We start from the raw sequence: 18,983 nt of genomic DNA on the forward strand, positions 1-18,983 counted from the left end.
CCTGAGCGCACCTTTCTCAGGAACGCAGAATGACCAGAAGCCCTCGTCGCCGCTGACTTGACTCGCTGCGCCGCACAGAGAAAGAAGTTTACAGATCGCAGTGCCTGACCTCAGAACAGCCCACACCTCACCTGGCACCGAGCGTACCTGGAGGCAGAGGACGAGCTGCATGCGTCCGTCAGGTGTTTCTGCAAACACAGGTGAGTGCAGACGGCTGCGTTCAAGAGTGCTGCTGACGCTCTCTGTATGCACTCGTCTGCATACAGCGGGCTCTGAGCGTAACCATCACTTTCATTCGTTTCCAGTTTTACTACAGCAGACTTCAGATGCATTAACAGTGTGTCCCAGAGCTGCTTTCTGCACACAAGTTAAAATAAATCTGGATTTCACGACGAATAACATCTACATGAAAAAGTTTATATATCAAACAATACTCAGGCAGAGCAGTAGGATGGAGACTTTTTCAATCCACCCTCATTAATGCTATTTAATCATTTATGAATCAACATGGCTCAGTATAACATAATCAGGCATATACAAGTCTACACACATAAAACAATGTAAGCTGCACCAACCCAGTAAAAAACGACATCTTTGACACGGCGCTGTGATGAGCGCTCCTCTCTGTACCTGTGACGATCATCTTCTTGTATTAGAGTTTAAATCGAGTCATGCTTGGACATTATTTTGCAGCACGTATGGTTACAGGAAACCTTTTTCTGCTCGTTTGCTGCATCTTTAGATTTAATGTAACCATCAGTGAAACCTTGCATCTGTTACTGGTGCTGTTCCACAAGATTGAAGAAGTTCTCGACTGAATAATTCAGTTGTTGTAATGAACTTTTGTAGCACCAAACAACAGCAAAGAATGCAAAGGGATGTTTGGTCTATCATCTGCTTCGCTCTGGAAAAAAAAGCTTTCAGACAGTTTGTATATGATTCATGTGAAACACTGCCACCAGGAATTTAATCTCATTCTGTGTAAACTATAATCTCCCGGGAATCTGTATAGATTAAAGTCAGCATTCTCATATAGGGTTTATCATATACGGGCCAGACCAAGTAAACACAGACATGAGGTATTTCAAGGTAAAGATTAAAGACAGCGAATCAGGGTTGCAGTTAAGGTTTACAGTTTTATTACCTTCTCATAGTTTTGTGTTTCACTGTGAATTTCTTGTGGTTTTATTGGTTTTATTTCATGTCTCTGTATACCTTACACCAGCGGTCTCCAACCTTTTTTGCACCACGGACCGGTTTATGCCCGACAATATTTTCACGGACCGGCCTTTAAGGTGTCGCAGATAAATACAACAAAATAAAACTAGTACCGCTACCGAAAAAAAGAAAATTTATTCATAACACACAGGAAAAGACCCAGGAATGAAACGATAAAAACGATAACAAAATAACGCTGAAAACTACATTTCAGACCTGAGCCTCAACTCTCGCGGCCCGGTACCAAACGACTCACGGACCGGTACCGGTCCGAGGCCCGGGGGTTGGGGACCGCTGCCTTAGATGTGTAAAGCTGCCGGGGATAACAGCAGCTCTAACTTCTGCCACACAAGTTCAACATAAACCTGCTCACTGAGCACAAATCCACTCTGGAAACTTCGACAGCTCTGACGGTCAGGCAGGGTGCGGCTCTGCAGGTGAGCCGCTGCTGCTGGGTGGTGCTGTGTGATATCAGACTGTCAGCACACATGAGTTACCAAGCAAGAAATTCACGATCATTTTATTCTTGTGAAGTGCATGAAAGAAAGCAGTTTACAAAGCTGCACCAATCAGTGAGAGGCAGAGGAAAGAGACTGCATCAATGAGTGACACCAGAGCTGCTCCGTTTTAGCACTGAGCTGAAGCATGAAAAAGGATCACAGACACTCACTGACACTGACACAGACAATACAATACAATTCTATTTATGTAGCACATTTAAAAAACCACAGGTATGCCAAAGTGCTTCACAGAACGAGTTAGAGCAATAATAAATACAAATAAAATATACTAACAGCCGGGTGACATAACTAACCAATAATACACCAGGTGTAGCAGGCACAACCCGAAAGGCTGAAGGTTAAAACATTATAAATATTAATAAAGTGAAAAAGATCACTTACAGTACACCAAAAATGTGGGCTGTAGGAGGCGGGAAAGCAAGGCTAAACAAATAAGTTTTTAATCAAGATTTAAAAGATTGAATTGAATCTGATGCCTTGAGGGAGGTTATTTCATAGGTAGGATGCGACAGCGGCGAATGCGTGGTCACCTCTGGTCTTGAGCCGAGATCTAGGTCGCACCAGGAGCATTTGGCCTGATCTAAGCGCTCTCCCAGGGGTATGAAAGCTGAGGAGATCCCTAAGATAGCTGGGCGCGGTGCTATTTATGATTTTAAAAGTGAGCAATAAGATTTTAAAATCAATATGAAGTTTAATAGAGAGCCAGTGCAGGTCGGAAAGAACTGGAGTAATAGACTCAAACCTGCCAGCTCCAGTTAAGAGACGCGCAGCCGCATTTTGAACGAGCTGCAGTTTGTGAACAAGGGCAGAATGGAGACCAGTGTAAAGGGAATTACAGTAATCTAATCTGGATGTAACAAAGGCATGGATACGTTTCTCCAGGTCCTTACGTGGTAAGTAGGGCTTGGCCTTAGACGTAGTTGATTGAACTCGATTTAACTACAGAGGACACAAGTTTGTCCAGCTTGAAGGAACTGTCCAAGACAACACCCAGGGTCCTCACAGTGTCAGAAAGGGAGTCAGCAAAGGGCCCAAAAATACCAGTTAGTTCAGCCCGAGAGGAGGGACTATCAAAGACTACAATTTCAGTCTTCTTATCATTTAGAATAAGAGAATTGCTCAGTAGTCAGATTTTAACTTCATTCATACAATCGGAGAAGTGTTGCAACGACGACGTGACATCCTCAGCTAGTTCAAAATAGATTTGAATGTCATCCACATAGAAGTGGAAAGAAATATTGTATTTATCAAAGATTTGGCCCAAGGGTAACAAGTATAAAGAGAACAGCATGGGACCCAGCACAGACCCCAGGGGGACACCAGAGGTAACAGGGGCAATGGAGGAGGAGCAGGTACCCATGGTGACAGAAAAGGACCTTTCTGAGAGATTTAAACCAGCTAAGGGCACTGCCCGTGATGCCCACCAGATGCTCAAGCCTCATTAAAAGGACATTATGGTCCACCAAATCAAAAGCAGAGGACAAATCAAGCAAAATTAACACCACAGGGCGCCCTGAGTCAGCAATTGAGAGAAGATCATTAAAGACTCTCAGTAATGCAGTTTCCGTGCTATGGCGTGGCTTAAACCCCGACTGAAAATTTCCCCGATATTATTTGCATCCAAATAAGTTTGAAGTTGGGAATGAACAATCTTCTCTAGGATTTTAGACAGAAACGGGAGTTTGGAAATAGGTCCAAAGTTAGCGAGGTCATTCTGATCAAGGGAGCTCTTTTTGAGTATAGGTTGCACTACAGTGTGTTTATAACAGTGACAGGTTAATTAATGATAAAATACAGGGCCCGATAATGTTAAACCCATCTTTAATAATGTGAGATGGAAGGATGTCATGAGCAGCGTTTGAGTTTTTAGGTGATCAGTTATGCCCTTAAGAGTAGGGAGCGAAACTGGATCAAACTGATTGAGGTTAGTAGAGCATCGTAATGCTGGGGCCTGACTCATCACAGGGGGTGTGAGACTCTTAGAGATAAGATTCTGCCTGTAAAATGAGTTAAAAGATTTTCACAACGGGCTAAGGAAGCCAATCTAGGCATTTCAGGACAAGGATTGGACAATGAGTTAAAAGTCTTAAATAAAATATGTGGGTTGTGACTATTATCCGCAATGACACCCGACAGAAAAGCCGCTTTAGCCAACTTAGCAGATTTCTGAAATTCCAGGTGGGTCCTGCGAACGATATCAAAAGACACCTGGAGCCTATCGTTTTTCCACCGTCTCTCAGCTTGGTGGCAAACGCGTCGTAAAGCGTGTAGAGTCATTTAGCCACGGCTGAGAGCAGCTTCTAGGTCGTTTTACTTTCATAGAGGCCACAACGTTCAGTAAAGAGGAGCAGGTAGAGAGAAAGGAGTTAGCAAAATCATCAACTGAAGAGGGTGTAGAACTATCAAAGTCAGGGAGAACAGATTTAGAGAAAGCAGCCGAAAATTCAGCCACAGTCCCAGGATTGATTATGCGCACAAGACGTCGAGGACCCTCAAAGCTCTGGTCCAATTTGCATAACTCAGCATCAAAGACGACTGAGAAATGATCGGAGATTCCAATGTTGCTGATGCCCCTGATACAAATGTCCAGTCTATAAGAAAAATCAAATCAAGGGTATGTCCTTTAAGGTGGGTAGGTGCATTAACCCACTGGATAAGATTAAAAGAGTCAACTAAGGCTAGAAAATCCTTGGCAAACACATCATCTTTACAACAAATGTGAATGTTAAAATCGCCAGTGATAAGACCACTGCTAGTCCTCCACCCCTGCCCGAAGGTCTCGGTGAGCTAAAAAAGGCACAATTCGGAGGAAGGAGCTCTGAGAAAGGGAAAGACTCACCGGGACGAATCCAAGTTTCCGTCATGAATAGTAAATCCAGTCCTGTAGCAGTAAAAAAATAGCTCACAATAAAAGTCTTATTAGTCAGCGACCTAACATTTAATAGCGCCATCCGAGTCGAAAACGCCGAGTCACAGTTGGAAGCACGTCTCGGGCGGCATAGGTTGCCATAACACACGCCGCCTTTAGGAGGCTTAATCCAACATGGAGCCAGCGAATAAACCACTGGGGCGACAGGGCGGGCCTGCAACTCAGCATAGCGAATCCATCGATGCCTAAACAATCTAAAGGTAAAGTGCTCCCAGAAAGTCGGGGGATAGGGTGGCCGGAGACTTAGAAGAGTAAGCCGGTCATAAGTTAGCAATGCAGAGCCACCTGAATAGCATATTAGCAGAAAGGTAAGAAGCAGCAGAGAGCAGTGGAGACGGGCTGCCGAACACACTGGCGCCATCTTTTGATGGACAGACAATTACTGACAATTACAGACAATCTTTGACAATTACAGACACTCACTGACAAATACAGACAATCACTGACAGTCAGTGGCAGTCACTGACACTCAGACAATTACAGACAATCACTGACAATCAGACATCTCATTCCATGTTTCCAGCCACAAAGTTCTAATGCTGTATTTGCATTATTTTCCAACGAGGCGCTCCATGAACTGATCTCAATTTAGACAAACAGAGAATCATAATAACCTGTTAATAAACTTTATTTGTATAAAGGGAACAGCTGATATTTTAAAGTCTGATTTCATGTTTGACAGGTAAACAGAGACCAATAAAGCAGTTGTACCACAAGAGCCTGCAGTACTATCTGACGTGATGACATCAGAGGACCTCTTAAACACTCTGGAAGATTTGGGAGATGAAGAGTTTGATAAATTCAAGTGGTTCCTGCAGCATGGTGATGTCCTTCGGGGGCGCCCTGCCATCAGAAAGAGCCGTCTGGAGACGTCAAAGCGACTGGAAACTGTGGACCTGATCATACAAACCTATGAACTCCAAGGAGCTTTGGAGGTGACCAAGGTGGTTTTAGAGAGAATTAACAGAAATGACCTGCTGCAGAGTTTTTCTGTCAGCAGCCCAACAACCGAAGGTCAGTCACAGGAAGAGACAAACACTGCTGTCTGAAAAGGTTCAACAAAGTGCAGGTTATATTCTTTTAATGCTCATAATGTCTGTTTGTCTATCAGTGCACATCAATGGTGGGAAGACTTCAAAGAAGAAAGGGGATGAAAATGATGGTGGGAAAACCACAAAGAAGAAAGATGACGATAACAATGATGGGAAGACTTCGAAGAAAAAAGCAGATAATGAAGATGGTGGGAAGAGCCCAAAGAAGAAAGGGGACAATGACAATGATGGGAAGACTTCAAAGGAAAAAGTAAATGATGAAGATGGTGGGAAGAGCCCAAAGAAGAAAGGGGACAATGACAGTGATGGGAAGACTTCAAAGGAAGAAGCGGATAATGAAGATGGTGGGAAGACTACGAAGAAGAAAGGAGATGACGGCAGTGTTGGGAAGGCTAAAAAGAAGAAAGGACTTTTCTCCTCTAAGACTCAGGCTCCTACTTCTGAGACTGATGGTAAAACTACTGTCAGGTTTGATAACGTGATGATTGGCTAATTAACAAATACTCAATATTTGTGATGTCGTTGCATTTCTAATCCAAATCTTTTACTGAATTTTAACTTTACAAAGGTTGGAGATAGGGATGGGCGGTAGAAACGATATAAATTTGGCCAACAGTAGAGATTTTGACTATAGTCAAAGGAGCTGGTAAAGGAAAGCGTCTGGACTTCTTTAAGTTGCTTGAAGACGTTTCACCTCTTATCCGAGAAGCTTCTTCAGTTCTAAGGTCAAATGGTGGAGAGTCCCAGATATAAACCTAGTGGGAGTTTCCCCCCACAGAGGGACAAAAGGACCCCTGATGATCCTCTAATCGCCTGAGCCAAGGTGTGAAACTGGGTGTGGGTCCCAGACGCTTTTCTTTGCAAGCTCCTTTGACTACGATGACCTGGATGACTGAGAACCTTCACAGACATTTTGACTATACCGCTCTACTACGATAGCGCATGTTGATGGTGTCATCAAGCTGCCTGTTTTGGTCGAAAGCATTGCAGCGGCTGCAAACAATTCAATTCAATTCAATTCAATTTTATTTATATAGCGCCAAATCACAACAAAAGTCGCCTCAAGGCGCTTCATAGATACAGAGAAAGTAGCATAAACAGCATAAACTGGAAATTATGGCGGGCGACAGTAATAGCAAAGAGACAGAGCACTTTTGGAATATGGGGAAAGCCAAAAACTGCGCTTCCTCCACTTCCATACCATTGATTCATTAATGCTGAATTCTCTGCAGCTGCTCTATTCCCATGTTGTAGCAGTATATTAATGACTAACCTCGTATTGTGGATGAATTATCTCAGTTGTTCTCCTGACTGAGGTTTGGTCCATTTACAGCATCCTGCCATGTGATTGCATTTGTCTCTAACCACCAGAAAGCCTCATGTTAACTTTTATTGAGTGGAAAGAAGTTAGCGCTCATCCTCCAGCTTCACTGTGCTAATGCTATGCTAACGTAGCTGTTTTGCTAGCGATCACGTAGCACAACATTATATACCAGCTAGCCCAACTTCAGTAAGTCAAAGTCAAAAAAGTCAAAGTCAACTTTATTGTCAATTCTGCCACATGTACAGGACATACAGAGAATAGAAACTTCGTTACTCTCAATCCCTAGATAAAATAGAAAATGAACATTTAAATATAAGCGTGATTAAAAATGCAAGTAAAATATTTTAAAGTAAAAATTTTTTTTTAATAATATAATACAATTTTACATATAACAAGAAAGCTATACAATATACAATATAAGGGTAAATGACATTTAGTGCAAACCAGGCAGAGTAGTGCAACCCTATAAACGTCACTGCTGTTTAGTTTTCTGTCTTCATTTATGTTGGAAGTGATAGTAGAGCTGTACGTTTGAATTTGTTTTAGAAATCTCTCAGTCTGAACATGCTATATCATGTTTAGGTAACTAGCGAAACTAGCGAGCTAACTTCCTGCTAACTTCTAACTCTGTTAAATGTAATAAATTCTGTTTTCATGGATGCCTGGATGTTAAACTTAATTGTTACACCTGGTAAAGCAGCAACGCTGATCATTTTATTAAAGATGAAATAATTTAGACAGCTTTTGACTCTCAGTGATGCTGCACTGATCGTTTGACTTTGGGACCTGAACCTGACAGAGTTTAGGACCCAGATTACTCCGTGACACTCCTGACTACGGCAGCTGTAATACTCCAACAATCCATCAAGCGATGCGGCTTCGTAGCTTAGCAAAGTCAGACCAAAACATTTTTGACAGATTTTTGAGCACCGTGTAGCACATAAAATTGGTTCGAGGTCAATAAGCACAACCAGAATTCATACATAAGGCGCTCTGTCGATTTTTGAGAAAATTATAGGATTTTAAGTGCGCCTTATAGTGTGTAAAATACGTTATACAGAAGAAAAGAATATATCGTGTTACATATTGTTACCGCACATGCTTCAAATTATACCATGATGTGGATTTTAGGTCATATCGCTCAGCCCTAGTTGGAGATTTCACTAGACTATTGTGTTTTAATCATTCTATATACTACCTAGCATACTTGCAGTTTACCTTGGACATAGCTTACTAGAGAAGATTTAAACTAAAGGTCAAAGTTCTAAACTGAAACTTTCACTTCAAAGCTTGGTAAACACAGCAGTAGTGTCTCTGTAGTTAGCTAAAACAATGAAGTTATTCACTCTTTTCTGCCGTTTATGGGAGGATAACAACATGGGAAACTGAGCAAAGAAAACATGATTTGTAGTTATTCACCTCCCATATCAACCTAAGTGTATGAACACATTTTCTGCTGTTTGCCATAACCAAATCACTTAAATGACGTTATAAGAGTTTTTTCAAAATGTTATATAAAATTTTTTTTCTCCATATTGGTAACAACTACTACCATCTGAAACCAAAAGAGTAGACCATTGTATACTTTCATTAGCACTAGTCTTTATATCACTGGTTTAAGGAATATCTTAAAATGTATAAAATTATAATGACTACAAACTGCTGAAACATCGTAATTTATGCCAGTAAACCTGATATGGGCTCGGGGCTGAATAATCCTCGATATCTTAATTATACACTTTACACTTTCGTTTTTTTATCCTTCATTTTTGACATAGATATGATGGTTCCAGTACCAGAGCCACATCCCATCACATTTTACCAGCAGATGCTTCAGTCAAATTTCCAGGATAAATTTTTGGGTGCAGAAGAAGAGTGGGCAAAAGACACACAGCATCTGGCTGATATCTACACAGAGCTGTACATCACAGCCAGGTGTGGCGCACATTTCCACACACAGCATGAGGTCCGAACGTTAGAAAAGGCATGGAAGCCAGCAGAAGCAGAGAAATCAATTCAACCCACAGACATGTTTGAGCATCCTTCTGGAGAATCCAAACCCATCAAAACAGTGATGACCAATGGAATCGCAGGAATTGGAAAAACTTTCCTTGTCCAGAAGTTTGTTTTGGACTGGGCTGAAAAAAGATCCAATCAAGATGTGCATCTGATTTTCCCCTTCACCTTCCGTCAGCTGAATCCTCTGAAGGGAGAAAAGTTCAGTTTGGCAGAGCTCATTCATGAATGCATCCCAGAAACTGTAGGCATCCCACAGGAGGCTCTTAATTACATCTTTACAGATGTTCAGTCATCAGGAATCACCAACTATGACAAGAGTAAATTCAAACTTCTGTTTGTGTTTGATGGGCTGGATGAGAGCCGCCTTCATCTCGACCTTCATTCTGAAGACATTCGCTCTGTCGATGTAACAACGGCAACAGTAACAGATGTCCTGCTAAGAAAACTCATTAATGGAAAACTGTTATGCTCTGCTCGCATCTGGATAACCACACGGCCTGCTGAAGCCAATCAGATCCCCCAAGAGTTTATAAACAGCATCACAGAGGTCAGAGGGTTCACTGAGCCTCGGAAGGAGGAGTATTTCAGGAAGAGATTCAAAGATGAGGAACAGGCCAATAGGATTGTCTCCCACATCAAAACATCACGAAGTCTCCTAATCCTGTGTAACATCCCAGTCTTCTGCTGGATCACTGCAACAGTTCTGGAGGATGTGTTGAAAACCAGAGAGGGAGGAGAGCTGCCCAAGACTCTGACTGAGATGTACGCAGAGTTCCTGATGTTTCAGATTGATCGGACAAAAGAAAAGTATGGCCCAGAGAAGAGCATTCAATACATTACATCATTAGCAAAACTGGCCTTTGAGCAGCTGGAAAAGGGCAACCTGATCTTCTATGAGAAGGATCTGAGAGAGAGCGGCATTGACTTTGTCTCAGCATGTGGAGGAGTTTCCACAGAGATCTTTAAAGAGGAGCGAGGGAGGAAAGGGAAAGACAAGATGTTCAGCTTCGTCCATCTGAGTGTTCAGGATTTTCTGGCTGCTTTTTATGTGAAGATGTCTCTAATAAACAGCAACAAAAATGTGATGCCTTTACCACGAATGTCTCTGAAAAACCTTCGACTCCTTTTTAGCAAAACATCTTCGAAGAAGATCCACAGGATTTCCATTGACAGGGCCTTAAAGAGTCCAAATGGAAGCCTGGATTTGTTCCTTCGCTTCCTTCTGGGTCTTTCACTGCAGACCAACCAGGAGAAACTACAGAACTTGTTGATCAAGACGGACAGTAACCCACTGGCCAATCAGAAAACAGCCCAGTACATCAAGAAGAAGCTCAGTGAGAATCTGTCTCCAGAGAGAAGCATCAATCTGTTCCACTGTCTGAATGAGCTAAATGATTCTTCTCTAGTGGAGGAGATCCAACAGTCCCTGAGATCAGGAAGGCTCTCCACAGAAAAACTATCTCTTGCTCAGTGGTCAGCTCTGGTCTTCATCTTGCTGTCATCGGAAGAAGATTTGGGCGTGTTTGATCTGAAGAAATACTCAGTTTTTGCTTCAGAGGATGCTTTTCTGAGACTGCTACCAATAACGAAAGAATCCAGCAAAGTTCTGTAGGTGGACAGATAATACGTAATACGTATATAGGGGTTTTGTCAACCAATAACATTTTCAGTCTGTGTCATACTGATTTGTCTTACTGAATCATTTTAGTCGAGTAAACAAAAAATTGTATAGTTATTGTTGTTGCTATTCTTGCTCCATGTGAAAGAGTATCACTTTGTTTCACTAACTCTCCTCCAGGCTGAGTGCATGCAATCTGTCAAAGAGAAGCTGTTCAGCTCTATCCTCAGCTCTTAGCTCTGAGCCATCCAGCATGCGAGAACTGGACCTGAGTAACAACGACCTGCACGATTCAGGAGTGAAGCTGTTGTCTATTGGGCTGGGGAGTCCAAGCTGTAGACTGGAGAAACTCAAGTAAGTCAAGATCATTCACCCCCCCACAATCACACGTGTAAGGACCGAAAGAACATTGCCTGTAAATTTCAATTAAACGTAAAGCATTACATTTTTTGTCTTATTTTTCTGTGTCAGCAAATGAATCTATATAAATTCCAGTGACGACATTATGCAGACAGTTAGAGCATCATGGCTTTGTTCATTCTCCCCTCAAAGATAAGGCACATATAATCAGTTCAGTTTGTTTGCTTGTTAACAGTCTAGCATCCACAGTTTTCAAGTTATCATGTTTAAATTTCGTATGGTAGTAGATACCAATAACATCTCGAGCTGATTTCATTTTATATCTCTCTCTCTGTGCATACTCAGCCTGTCAGGCTGTATGATCTCAGGGAAGGGCTGTACTTCTCTAGCCACAGCTTTGAGAGCCAACCCCTACCATCTGAGTGAGCTGGACCTGAGCTACAACCATCCAGGGGACACCGCCACCAAGCTGCTTTCTGCTGGAGTGGAGCATCAACACTGGAAGCTTAAAATTCTCAGGCAAGAGATTAAAATGAGACTCACACAGTGTTTTTGTGTCACACTGGTGGGATTGGCTGGTTCACAGCTGCTAATAGCTACTGAAGGTTTAGTCTTTGGGAAGTCTTGGATTAAAGACAAATCCATGTTCAATTAGTCTGGTTATCAGACGATCTGAGACTTTATTCATTGTTTGTTAACATTTAATGTAACATCTGGGTGAGTGTGTCTTTGTTAAGTCTAAAAAGCGTCTTATACAAGGGCCCACCTGACTCGGAGTGAATGTCGTCATCAGACAATGAATGTGAGGCTGAGTGTGGACGTCAACTTTTTTGGACTACACAAAATCTTCAATGCAACACTAGAATGCACCACAAACAGAAACACACTTCAGAGTTATGACTGTCTGTGTGTGCAGCACAGATTACAGCTCATCTCAGTGGTGGATATGACTGAAGGTCGTGATTCATTAAAAAATCTTTCTGAAGTGTCATTCAGACTTTGTTTGTCATCCAGGCTGGAGCATGGTGGAGAGCAGAGGCTGAAACCTGGTTTGAAGAAATGTGAGTGTTTGTTCTCTTTGATTCATGAAGTCAGCATATGTTATAGCTTCAATCTGCAGGTTATTCTGAATTTGACTAAAGAGCCAGAACAATGAATCATTGTGATGTTTTTCTTCAGTCTTTTCATAAATCAGCAGACGTCGCATCAACTGATAATAATAATCAAATAATAATATTTATTTCTAAAGCACACTAAAAAACCAAGGGTATACCAAGGTGCTTGACAAAATAAGATAGGAAAAGGAGATGGGAGGGAAAAGAGAAAGAGAAAGGACCCAGCACATATTAAACATAAAACCATGACAATCATAATACATACAAGTATTTAACAAAGCATAACAGATAAAAATGTATCAACACACACACCAAATATTAGCTAGATGGAAAAGCAAGATTAAATAAATAAGTCTTTAACCGTGATTTAAACAATGGCATAGAGTCAGACGCCCGGATAGCAGCAGGAAGATTGTTCCATAGACTGAGGCAGCTACAGCAAACACACGGTCGCCCCGAGACTTCAGCCGAGAACACGGTTGCTCCAGACGAAGTTGGGTAGCAGGAAATCTAAGTGCTCTGAAAGGAGCACTTAGATTTCCTGCTACCCGTCAAAAGGCGTGCCGCCGCATTCTGGACAGTCTGCAATCTAAGGAGAAGAGAGGAGGAAAGGCCAATGTAAAGAGAGTTGCAGTAGTCCAACCTGGAAGTCACGAATGCGTAAATAAGTTTTTCCAGGTCATTGTGTGGAATATAGCGCTTAGCCTTAGAAATGAGGCACAGCTGATTAAAACTAGACCTCACAACAGCAGACATTTGCTTGTCAAATTTAAACGAGCTATCCAGTAATATGCCCAAATTACTGGCATAATCAGAAGGGGAGCTAGCAAAAGGCATCAGAGCAGCACACAATTGGTCGCGGGGGATTTTACTATCGAACACCACGATCTCCGTTTTCTTTTCGTTCAGGACAAGAGAATTACTCTTGAACCAACCTTTAACCTCACGCATGCATTCACGAAAATAGTGAAAAGACATAGCAAGATCGTCAGTAATCTCAAAATAAATCTGTATATCATCAGCATAGCAATGAAAGGCAATATTATACTTCTCAAAAATTGCTCCAAGGGGGAGCAGATATAATGAGAAGAGAACAGGGCCTCTCTTCTCATTATATACACCACAGCGTACAGGTACTGAGGAAGATGAGAAGTTGCCCAAATTAACCGAAAAAGACCTGTCAGCGAGATAAAATTTAAACCAGTTAAGGGCAGTGCCTCTTTTACCCACAGTATGCTCAAGTCTTAGTAGAAGAATGTTATGATCAACCATATCAAAAGCAGAGGGAAGGTCCAATAAAACCAGGACCACAGAGTGTCCAGAGTCAGTGCTTACAAGAAGGTCATTGAGAACTCTAAGCAAGGCCGTTTCAGTGCTGTGCTGCGGCTTAAAGGCAGACTGAAATTTCTCTGCAATGTTGTTCGCGTCTAAATATGCCTGAAGCTGAGAAAGAACTAGTCGCTCCAGGATCTTGGACAGAAACGGAAGCTTAGAGATCGGTCTATACTTCAAGAGATCATAACAATCAAGATTCTTTTTTTTCAGAATAGGCTGGACTACAGCATGCTTAAAGGCCAGTGGGACAGATCCAGAGAGTAGAGAAAAATTCATTAAGAATAAAATGCTCGGTCCAATTACATCATAGCAGCCCTTAACAATGCGTGATGGGAGAATATCAAAGACAGCATTGGTGTTTTTCAGTTGATCGACCAGCTGCTTCAGAGTCGAAAGTAACACGGGCACGGCATACGGGGGTTGTGACCATAAGCCAGAAGGACTTTGGAAAGAAAAGATGCCTTAGCCATTTTAGCAGTTTGAAACTGTGAGCGGCTAGTCTGTAACATATCATAAGAGACCTGAAGTTTATCTTTTTTCCACTTTCTCTCATCACGGCGACAAACATGTCGTAAGGCACGCGTAGTATCATTAAGCCAGCAATGAGAGTAGGTTCTAGGGCGCTTCATTTTAGTGGGAGCAACAGAATCAAGAATAGAAAAACAAAGAGATAACAGGATATTAGCACAACCATCAACCGAACAGAGAGAACAGTCGTCAGGTACAGCCAAATCAAGGGTAGATGAAAATAATGATAACAAAATATCAGCATAACCATCAGATGAGCGAACTGAGCAGCAGTCAGGTATCATGAATGCCAAAACTAAAAAAAGACACAGCAAACTTTAACACAGCTTCAGAGCTGAGTACACGTAGCAGACGAGAAGTAGCTACAGACTACGGTCCAGCGGCAGATAAGCCAATATCAAAAATAATTGGGAAATGATCTGAAATCCCATTTATATCCTTAATGCAGATATCCAGGCCATACGTAAAGACCAAGTCCAAAATATGGCCTTTAACGTGGGTTGGTTCATTTACCCACTGAAGGAGGTTAAAAGAGTCCATAAAAGCCAGAAAGTCTTAAGCAAGCAGGCCATCCTTACAACAGATGTGTATGTTCACCAAGAATAAGAACAGAGTCATATTTAAAAAGAACGGAACCCAAGAGATGAAACACTCGTCATATTTGGGTGGTCGGTAGTCCAACACACACAGAGTGCTCATGGAAGCAGTCATCTCCAATAACTGAGCTTCAAAGCTAGCAAAGTTAGGTGAGGAAAGTTACCGAACATTATATACGTCATATATAAAAACCGAGGCTAAACCACCTCCCCTACCAAAAAGCGTCAGTGAACTAAAATAGGCACAGTCCAAAGGAAGAAGTTCAGAGAAAGGGATGAGCTCACCAGGGCGAATCCAGGTTTCCATAAGGGATAAAACATCAAGGCTGTTAGTAGAGAAAAGGCATTTAAAACAAAGGTCTTTTACCAGCGACCTGACATTAAGCAATGCAATCCGTGGCCAGGGTAGTAAGTCACCTCTAGAAGCACGATGTGCTTAGATTGCTTCAACAAATCCCCGCTGGCGCAACGTTATCCAAATCTGAGCAGGATAGCGTGTTTCAGAACGGGCAGAGGAGGCTTGATGATCAACTGGGTAAATCCAGCAATGAGTAAGCAACTTAGCGTCAGAGCAGTCCAGGGAGAAAATGATGGCGTGTCCAGGTGAGCATGTACATGGTCCGTAATTCTGGCTCTGAGAAAGGCCCTGAGACGGACGCGACGGCCACTCCTTCTTCCCCGCTTCCTGTAGCGCTTCTTGTGGAGATTAGGGAGGAGAAGCTGAAGGACGAATCCAGTTGTGGTAGATTAGCGCTGCCCACACTCCAGCAGGGGTTGGCTCAAAACAAATGGAAAGAACGAAGATTTAAAAGTGTTTGCCTGTCATATGTAATCAGTGCACAACCACTAGATAAACATACGACTAGAAAAATAAAAATAAAAAACACAGTGCCGAGGTCAATAAGTGAAGGTAAAGGGAAAAGGGAGGGTAAAAAGTGGCGAGACAGACACATGGCAAGTCAAGCACACCGGCGCCATCTTAACTCAGCATGCAAATATGACAAATCGCTGCTGCTGTTTCTTCTCCGCTCTCTCAGATTTCTGTGAACTCACACTGGACACAAGCACAGCCAACAGAAACCTCAAGCTGTCCGACAACAACAGGAAAGTGACGGCACTGTCGACGCAGGAGCCTTACGCCCAGCACGCAGAGAGGTTTGACTTCTGCCTTCAACTGCTGTGCAAGCACGGTGTGACTGGTCGCTGTTACTGGGAGGTGGAGTGGAAAGGAGTGGTGGATATCGCAGTCAGTTACAGAGGAATCAGAAGGAGAGGAGACAGTGTCGACTGCAAGTTTGGATGCAACGGTCAGTCGTGGAGTCTGATGTGCTCTGATGTTGATCACTACTCTGTGTGGCACAACAACACAGGGAAAGACATCTCCTCCTCCTCCTTCTCCTCTGTCTCTAACAGAGCAGGAGTGTATGTGGACTGGCCTGCGGGCACGCTGTCCTTCTACAGAATCTGCTCTGGCTCAAAGACCCTTCTCCACACCTTCCACACCACATTCACCGAACCCCTTTATCCTGGGTTTGGGTTCTGCACATTGTCGTTCGGTTCTTCTGTGTTTCTGAGTTCTCCGTAGAAACGAGAGTCTGGGCTTATGTCGAAAAGCGACTTGATGTTTGACTCACTTTGACGTGAAGTCAGCGCCTTTATGCTCCGGGTGGCTGAATATGTAGGCGTGTTCTCGTACTTTCTCACTGACGTGTCTTTGAACTTGTGTGTGTTTTGCTATGTTTCTATGTTTTTGTAAATCAGGCCGCTGAAACGAGCCCACTGGGTTCATAAATAACTTAAATCTTCAGGACACAGCTGGTCGTTGTGCTCACGAGCAACACCACCGACCGATCTACCCGTGGACCCTCGTGCCCTGACCTGTTGTTACCATGGAGACCACTGTAGACTTTTTCACACTGGTTCAGATTCCTGGACCACAGCTGACCTTTGAACCTGCTGATGTTGCTGTCAGATGCAATGATGATGTCATCCTCCAGCAGGATGCCTATTATTGTGCTGTGACATCATCATCACATGACAGTAATCAGGCCTAAGACGGCTTGTGAGGAAGCGTTTAATGTTTCAATTATTATTATTTTTTTATACAGCACCAAATCACAACAACAGTCGCCTCAAGGTGCTTTATACTGTAAGGTAGACCCTACAATAACACATACAGAGAAAAACCCAACTATCATATGACCCAATATTTCTACTCTGAGTGCTTTTTTACAACAATAATATATGTTTAAGGTAATAATATATGTGTGTATACTCTTGTATGCCTGTAAGTGCTTTCTTCACACTCTGATGGCTGCGTCGGACGATCACTGGTGATGCGATGTGATCATTTTCTTTCTTTTTTCCCTGCCTGTCCTGTTTGTCTCTTTTGCCATCAAAATTATTGAAGGCAAAGAAAGATGCCCAACGGATTTACTTTGCCAAATGGACCATCCCAGCCTTGCTGAATTGGTCTATTTGATTGATCTTTGTTTTTATTGTTTATTTTATTTTCACTTGCTCCACACGGGACAGACATGACTGGGGAAAGAAAGAGGGAAAGAAAAACAGCGGGGAAGAGGGACGGGGATAAAGGGCAAAAACCAAAAACGAGGTGGGTGGACAAGAAATACATATATGTTTTCGGAACCATGGTAACAGGGCACAGAATTGCCCTGTTACCATCGGGCATCGGCAAAAAAAATATAAAAAATTGCTCGTACAAAAACATTGCTCGTACAAAATAAAACAACATAAAAACAAAACAACAAACACGAAAACACCAGACATCATGATACAGAGCCCTCGGTGCGCCTTCTCGCTGCTGAAGTCAAAGTAAACTTTATTGTCATGTCCACTACAGACAGTCCAGCATATAGAGAGACGAGACGACGAGGCTGCAGCTACAGCAGTGCAAGTTAATAAACTATGTATATAAGAGGAGTAAGAAAATAAATCTACACTTTAGGACTCGGGGTAAAGGATCAATAACAATTTAAAATTTACATTTTGATGATTTAAAGTCTCCCACACAACCCGTGGAAAGGGGAGGGGCCTGCTGCTTCCAGATAGAGCACATTTCATTCATAATGTTGTAAATCCAATGCCAGAGGGAGTGTTCGCCCAGGGCGCCAAACAGGCTAGGACCGCCACTGGGTGAGACAGCTGGGGACTTGATGGGGTTCATGCTGTGAAACCTATTCATCTGCACTGCACCTGCTCGCACACTAGAGGGCGCACAGTGTCCTGTGTGATGGACGCGGGCATGCAGCCCTGCAGCTGTTACCTCACACCTTCAAGCACTCACTGTTAATACAGAATAAAAACACGTTTTAAATCTCTAAGTCTGATTGTGATCATATGAAAGACTCCCCACAGCCTCCTCTTTGTGTGCTGAGGAGGTGAAAGGAGAACTCTGAGCAGGAAAGAAGAAATCTGTCTTTTTGTGCCCGAGGTTGATGCAGAGATCCTCGATAATGGGGGTGACGTGTTGCATTCAGGGTACCTCGTACATAAAGCCTGAAACAGTTATTCTGTACGTTTTGTTTATATTTTTATTATTTCTTCAGCAGTTCTTATTAAGCAAGCGATAATCATTTATATGGGGCTTTTGCTTAAAGGAGTCACAAGCTGCCTACAGACCATAACAGCCTGTCTTATTTTATCCCGTTATTGTATTTTGAAATTTTCCTGTGTATTTTCATTGCCTCCTGTCTTTGCTGCGTTTGTTCAGCTGCTGATATCATGAGCTGTATGGGACTGTGCGGTCGGGGTCATTTCATTTTACCTTCAAAAATCTACAATGTCTTATTGATAAGTGCTTCTGTTTTTATTGGATTATTGTATTCATAATGGAAAGTTAGCTTAAAGCTTAGAGCCAGAGAAGCTGATCCAAGGAGCTCGGCAAGAAAAGCGTCTCAACTTCTTTAAGTTTCTTGAAGATGTTTCATCCGAGAAGCTTCTCCAGTTCTGAGACCAAATGGTGGAGAGCCCTAGTGGGAGCGTCAATGACCCACTATTGACCATGTGACTGTGAAAAAGGCTGTGGACCCTGCCCTCTGATCAGTGATGGTTGTTCACAGTGGACGTAGACGACCTATTTTATTTTTACAGTGAGTGGGGGGTCACGGTTTCCTTCCACATAAAGCTTTGCAAAAACTGCATTAAAAGCGCTTGCAGGAACAAAAACATAATATTCCAGAAACACGCTTTGCCGATCCGATCAGCTGTTCGTAACACTTCCCACAATGAAAACGACGTCAACGCGAACTATCGCATGTCCGCCATTTCCTGTCCGAAACCGGAAGTGACGTCATTTTCGCGGAAAATGTAGTTTTTTACTTGTAGGCCTTAAAAGCCTATACTGGT

At 42.6% G+C, this 18,983-nt stretch overlaps 1 protein-coding gene across 1 annotated transcript; it reads left to right on the forward strand.

Annotated features, from left to right (window-relative positions):
* Positions 1–16,614, forward strand: LOC102214666 (NACHT, LRR and PYD domains-containing protein 3-like). Its single transcript, XM_013914790.1, has 9 exons — positions 1–200; positions 5,351–5,682; positions 5,780–6,172; positions 8,823–9,713; positions 9,792–10,671; positions 10,862–11,035; positions 11,387–11,560; positions 12,056–12,102; positions 15,653–16,614. The coding sequence occupies exons 2-9, from the start codon at positions 5,409–5,411 to the stop codon at positions 16,198–16,200; spliced, it is 3,381 nt and encodes a 1,126-aa protein (XP_013770244.1). The 5' UTR covers positions 1–200; positions 5,351–5,408; the 3' UTR covers positions 16,201–16,614.
* The last annotated feature ends 2,369 nt before the right edge of the window (positions 16,615–18,983 follow it).

Source organism: Pundamilia nyererei, unplaced genomic scaffold (genome assembly GCF_000239375.1).
Source record: "Pundamilia nyererei isolate P.nyererei 1_Seehausen unplaced genomic scaffold, PunNye1.0 scaffold00225, whole genome shotgun sequence".
Lineage (NCBI taxonomy): Eukaryota > Metazoa > Chordata > Actinopteri > Cichliformes > Cichlidae > Pundamilia > Pundamilia nyererei.

Excerpts from the sequence above, each read along its gene's own strand:
- LOC102214666 (XM_013914790.1), top strand. The coding sequence starts at position 5,409 with ATGACATCAGAGGACCTCTTAAACACTCTGGAAGATTTGGGAGATGAA. Across the intron at positions 6,173-8,822 it reads TCCTACTTCTGAGACTGATG|ATATGATGGTTCCAGTACCA; the intron begins GTAAAACTACTG and ends TTTTTGACATAG. Across the intron at positions 11,561-12,055 it reads TGGAAGCTTAAAATTCTCAG|GCTGGAGCATGGTGGAGAGC; the intron begins GCAAGAGATTAA and ends TTTGTCATCCAG.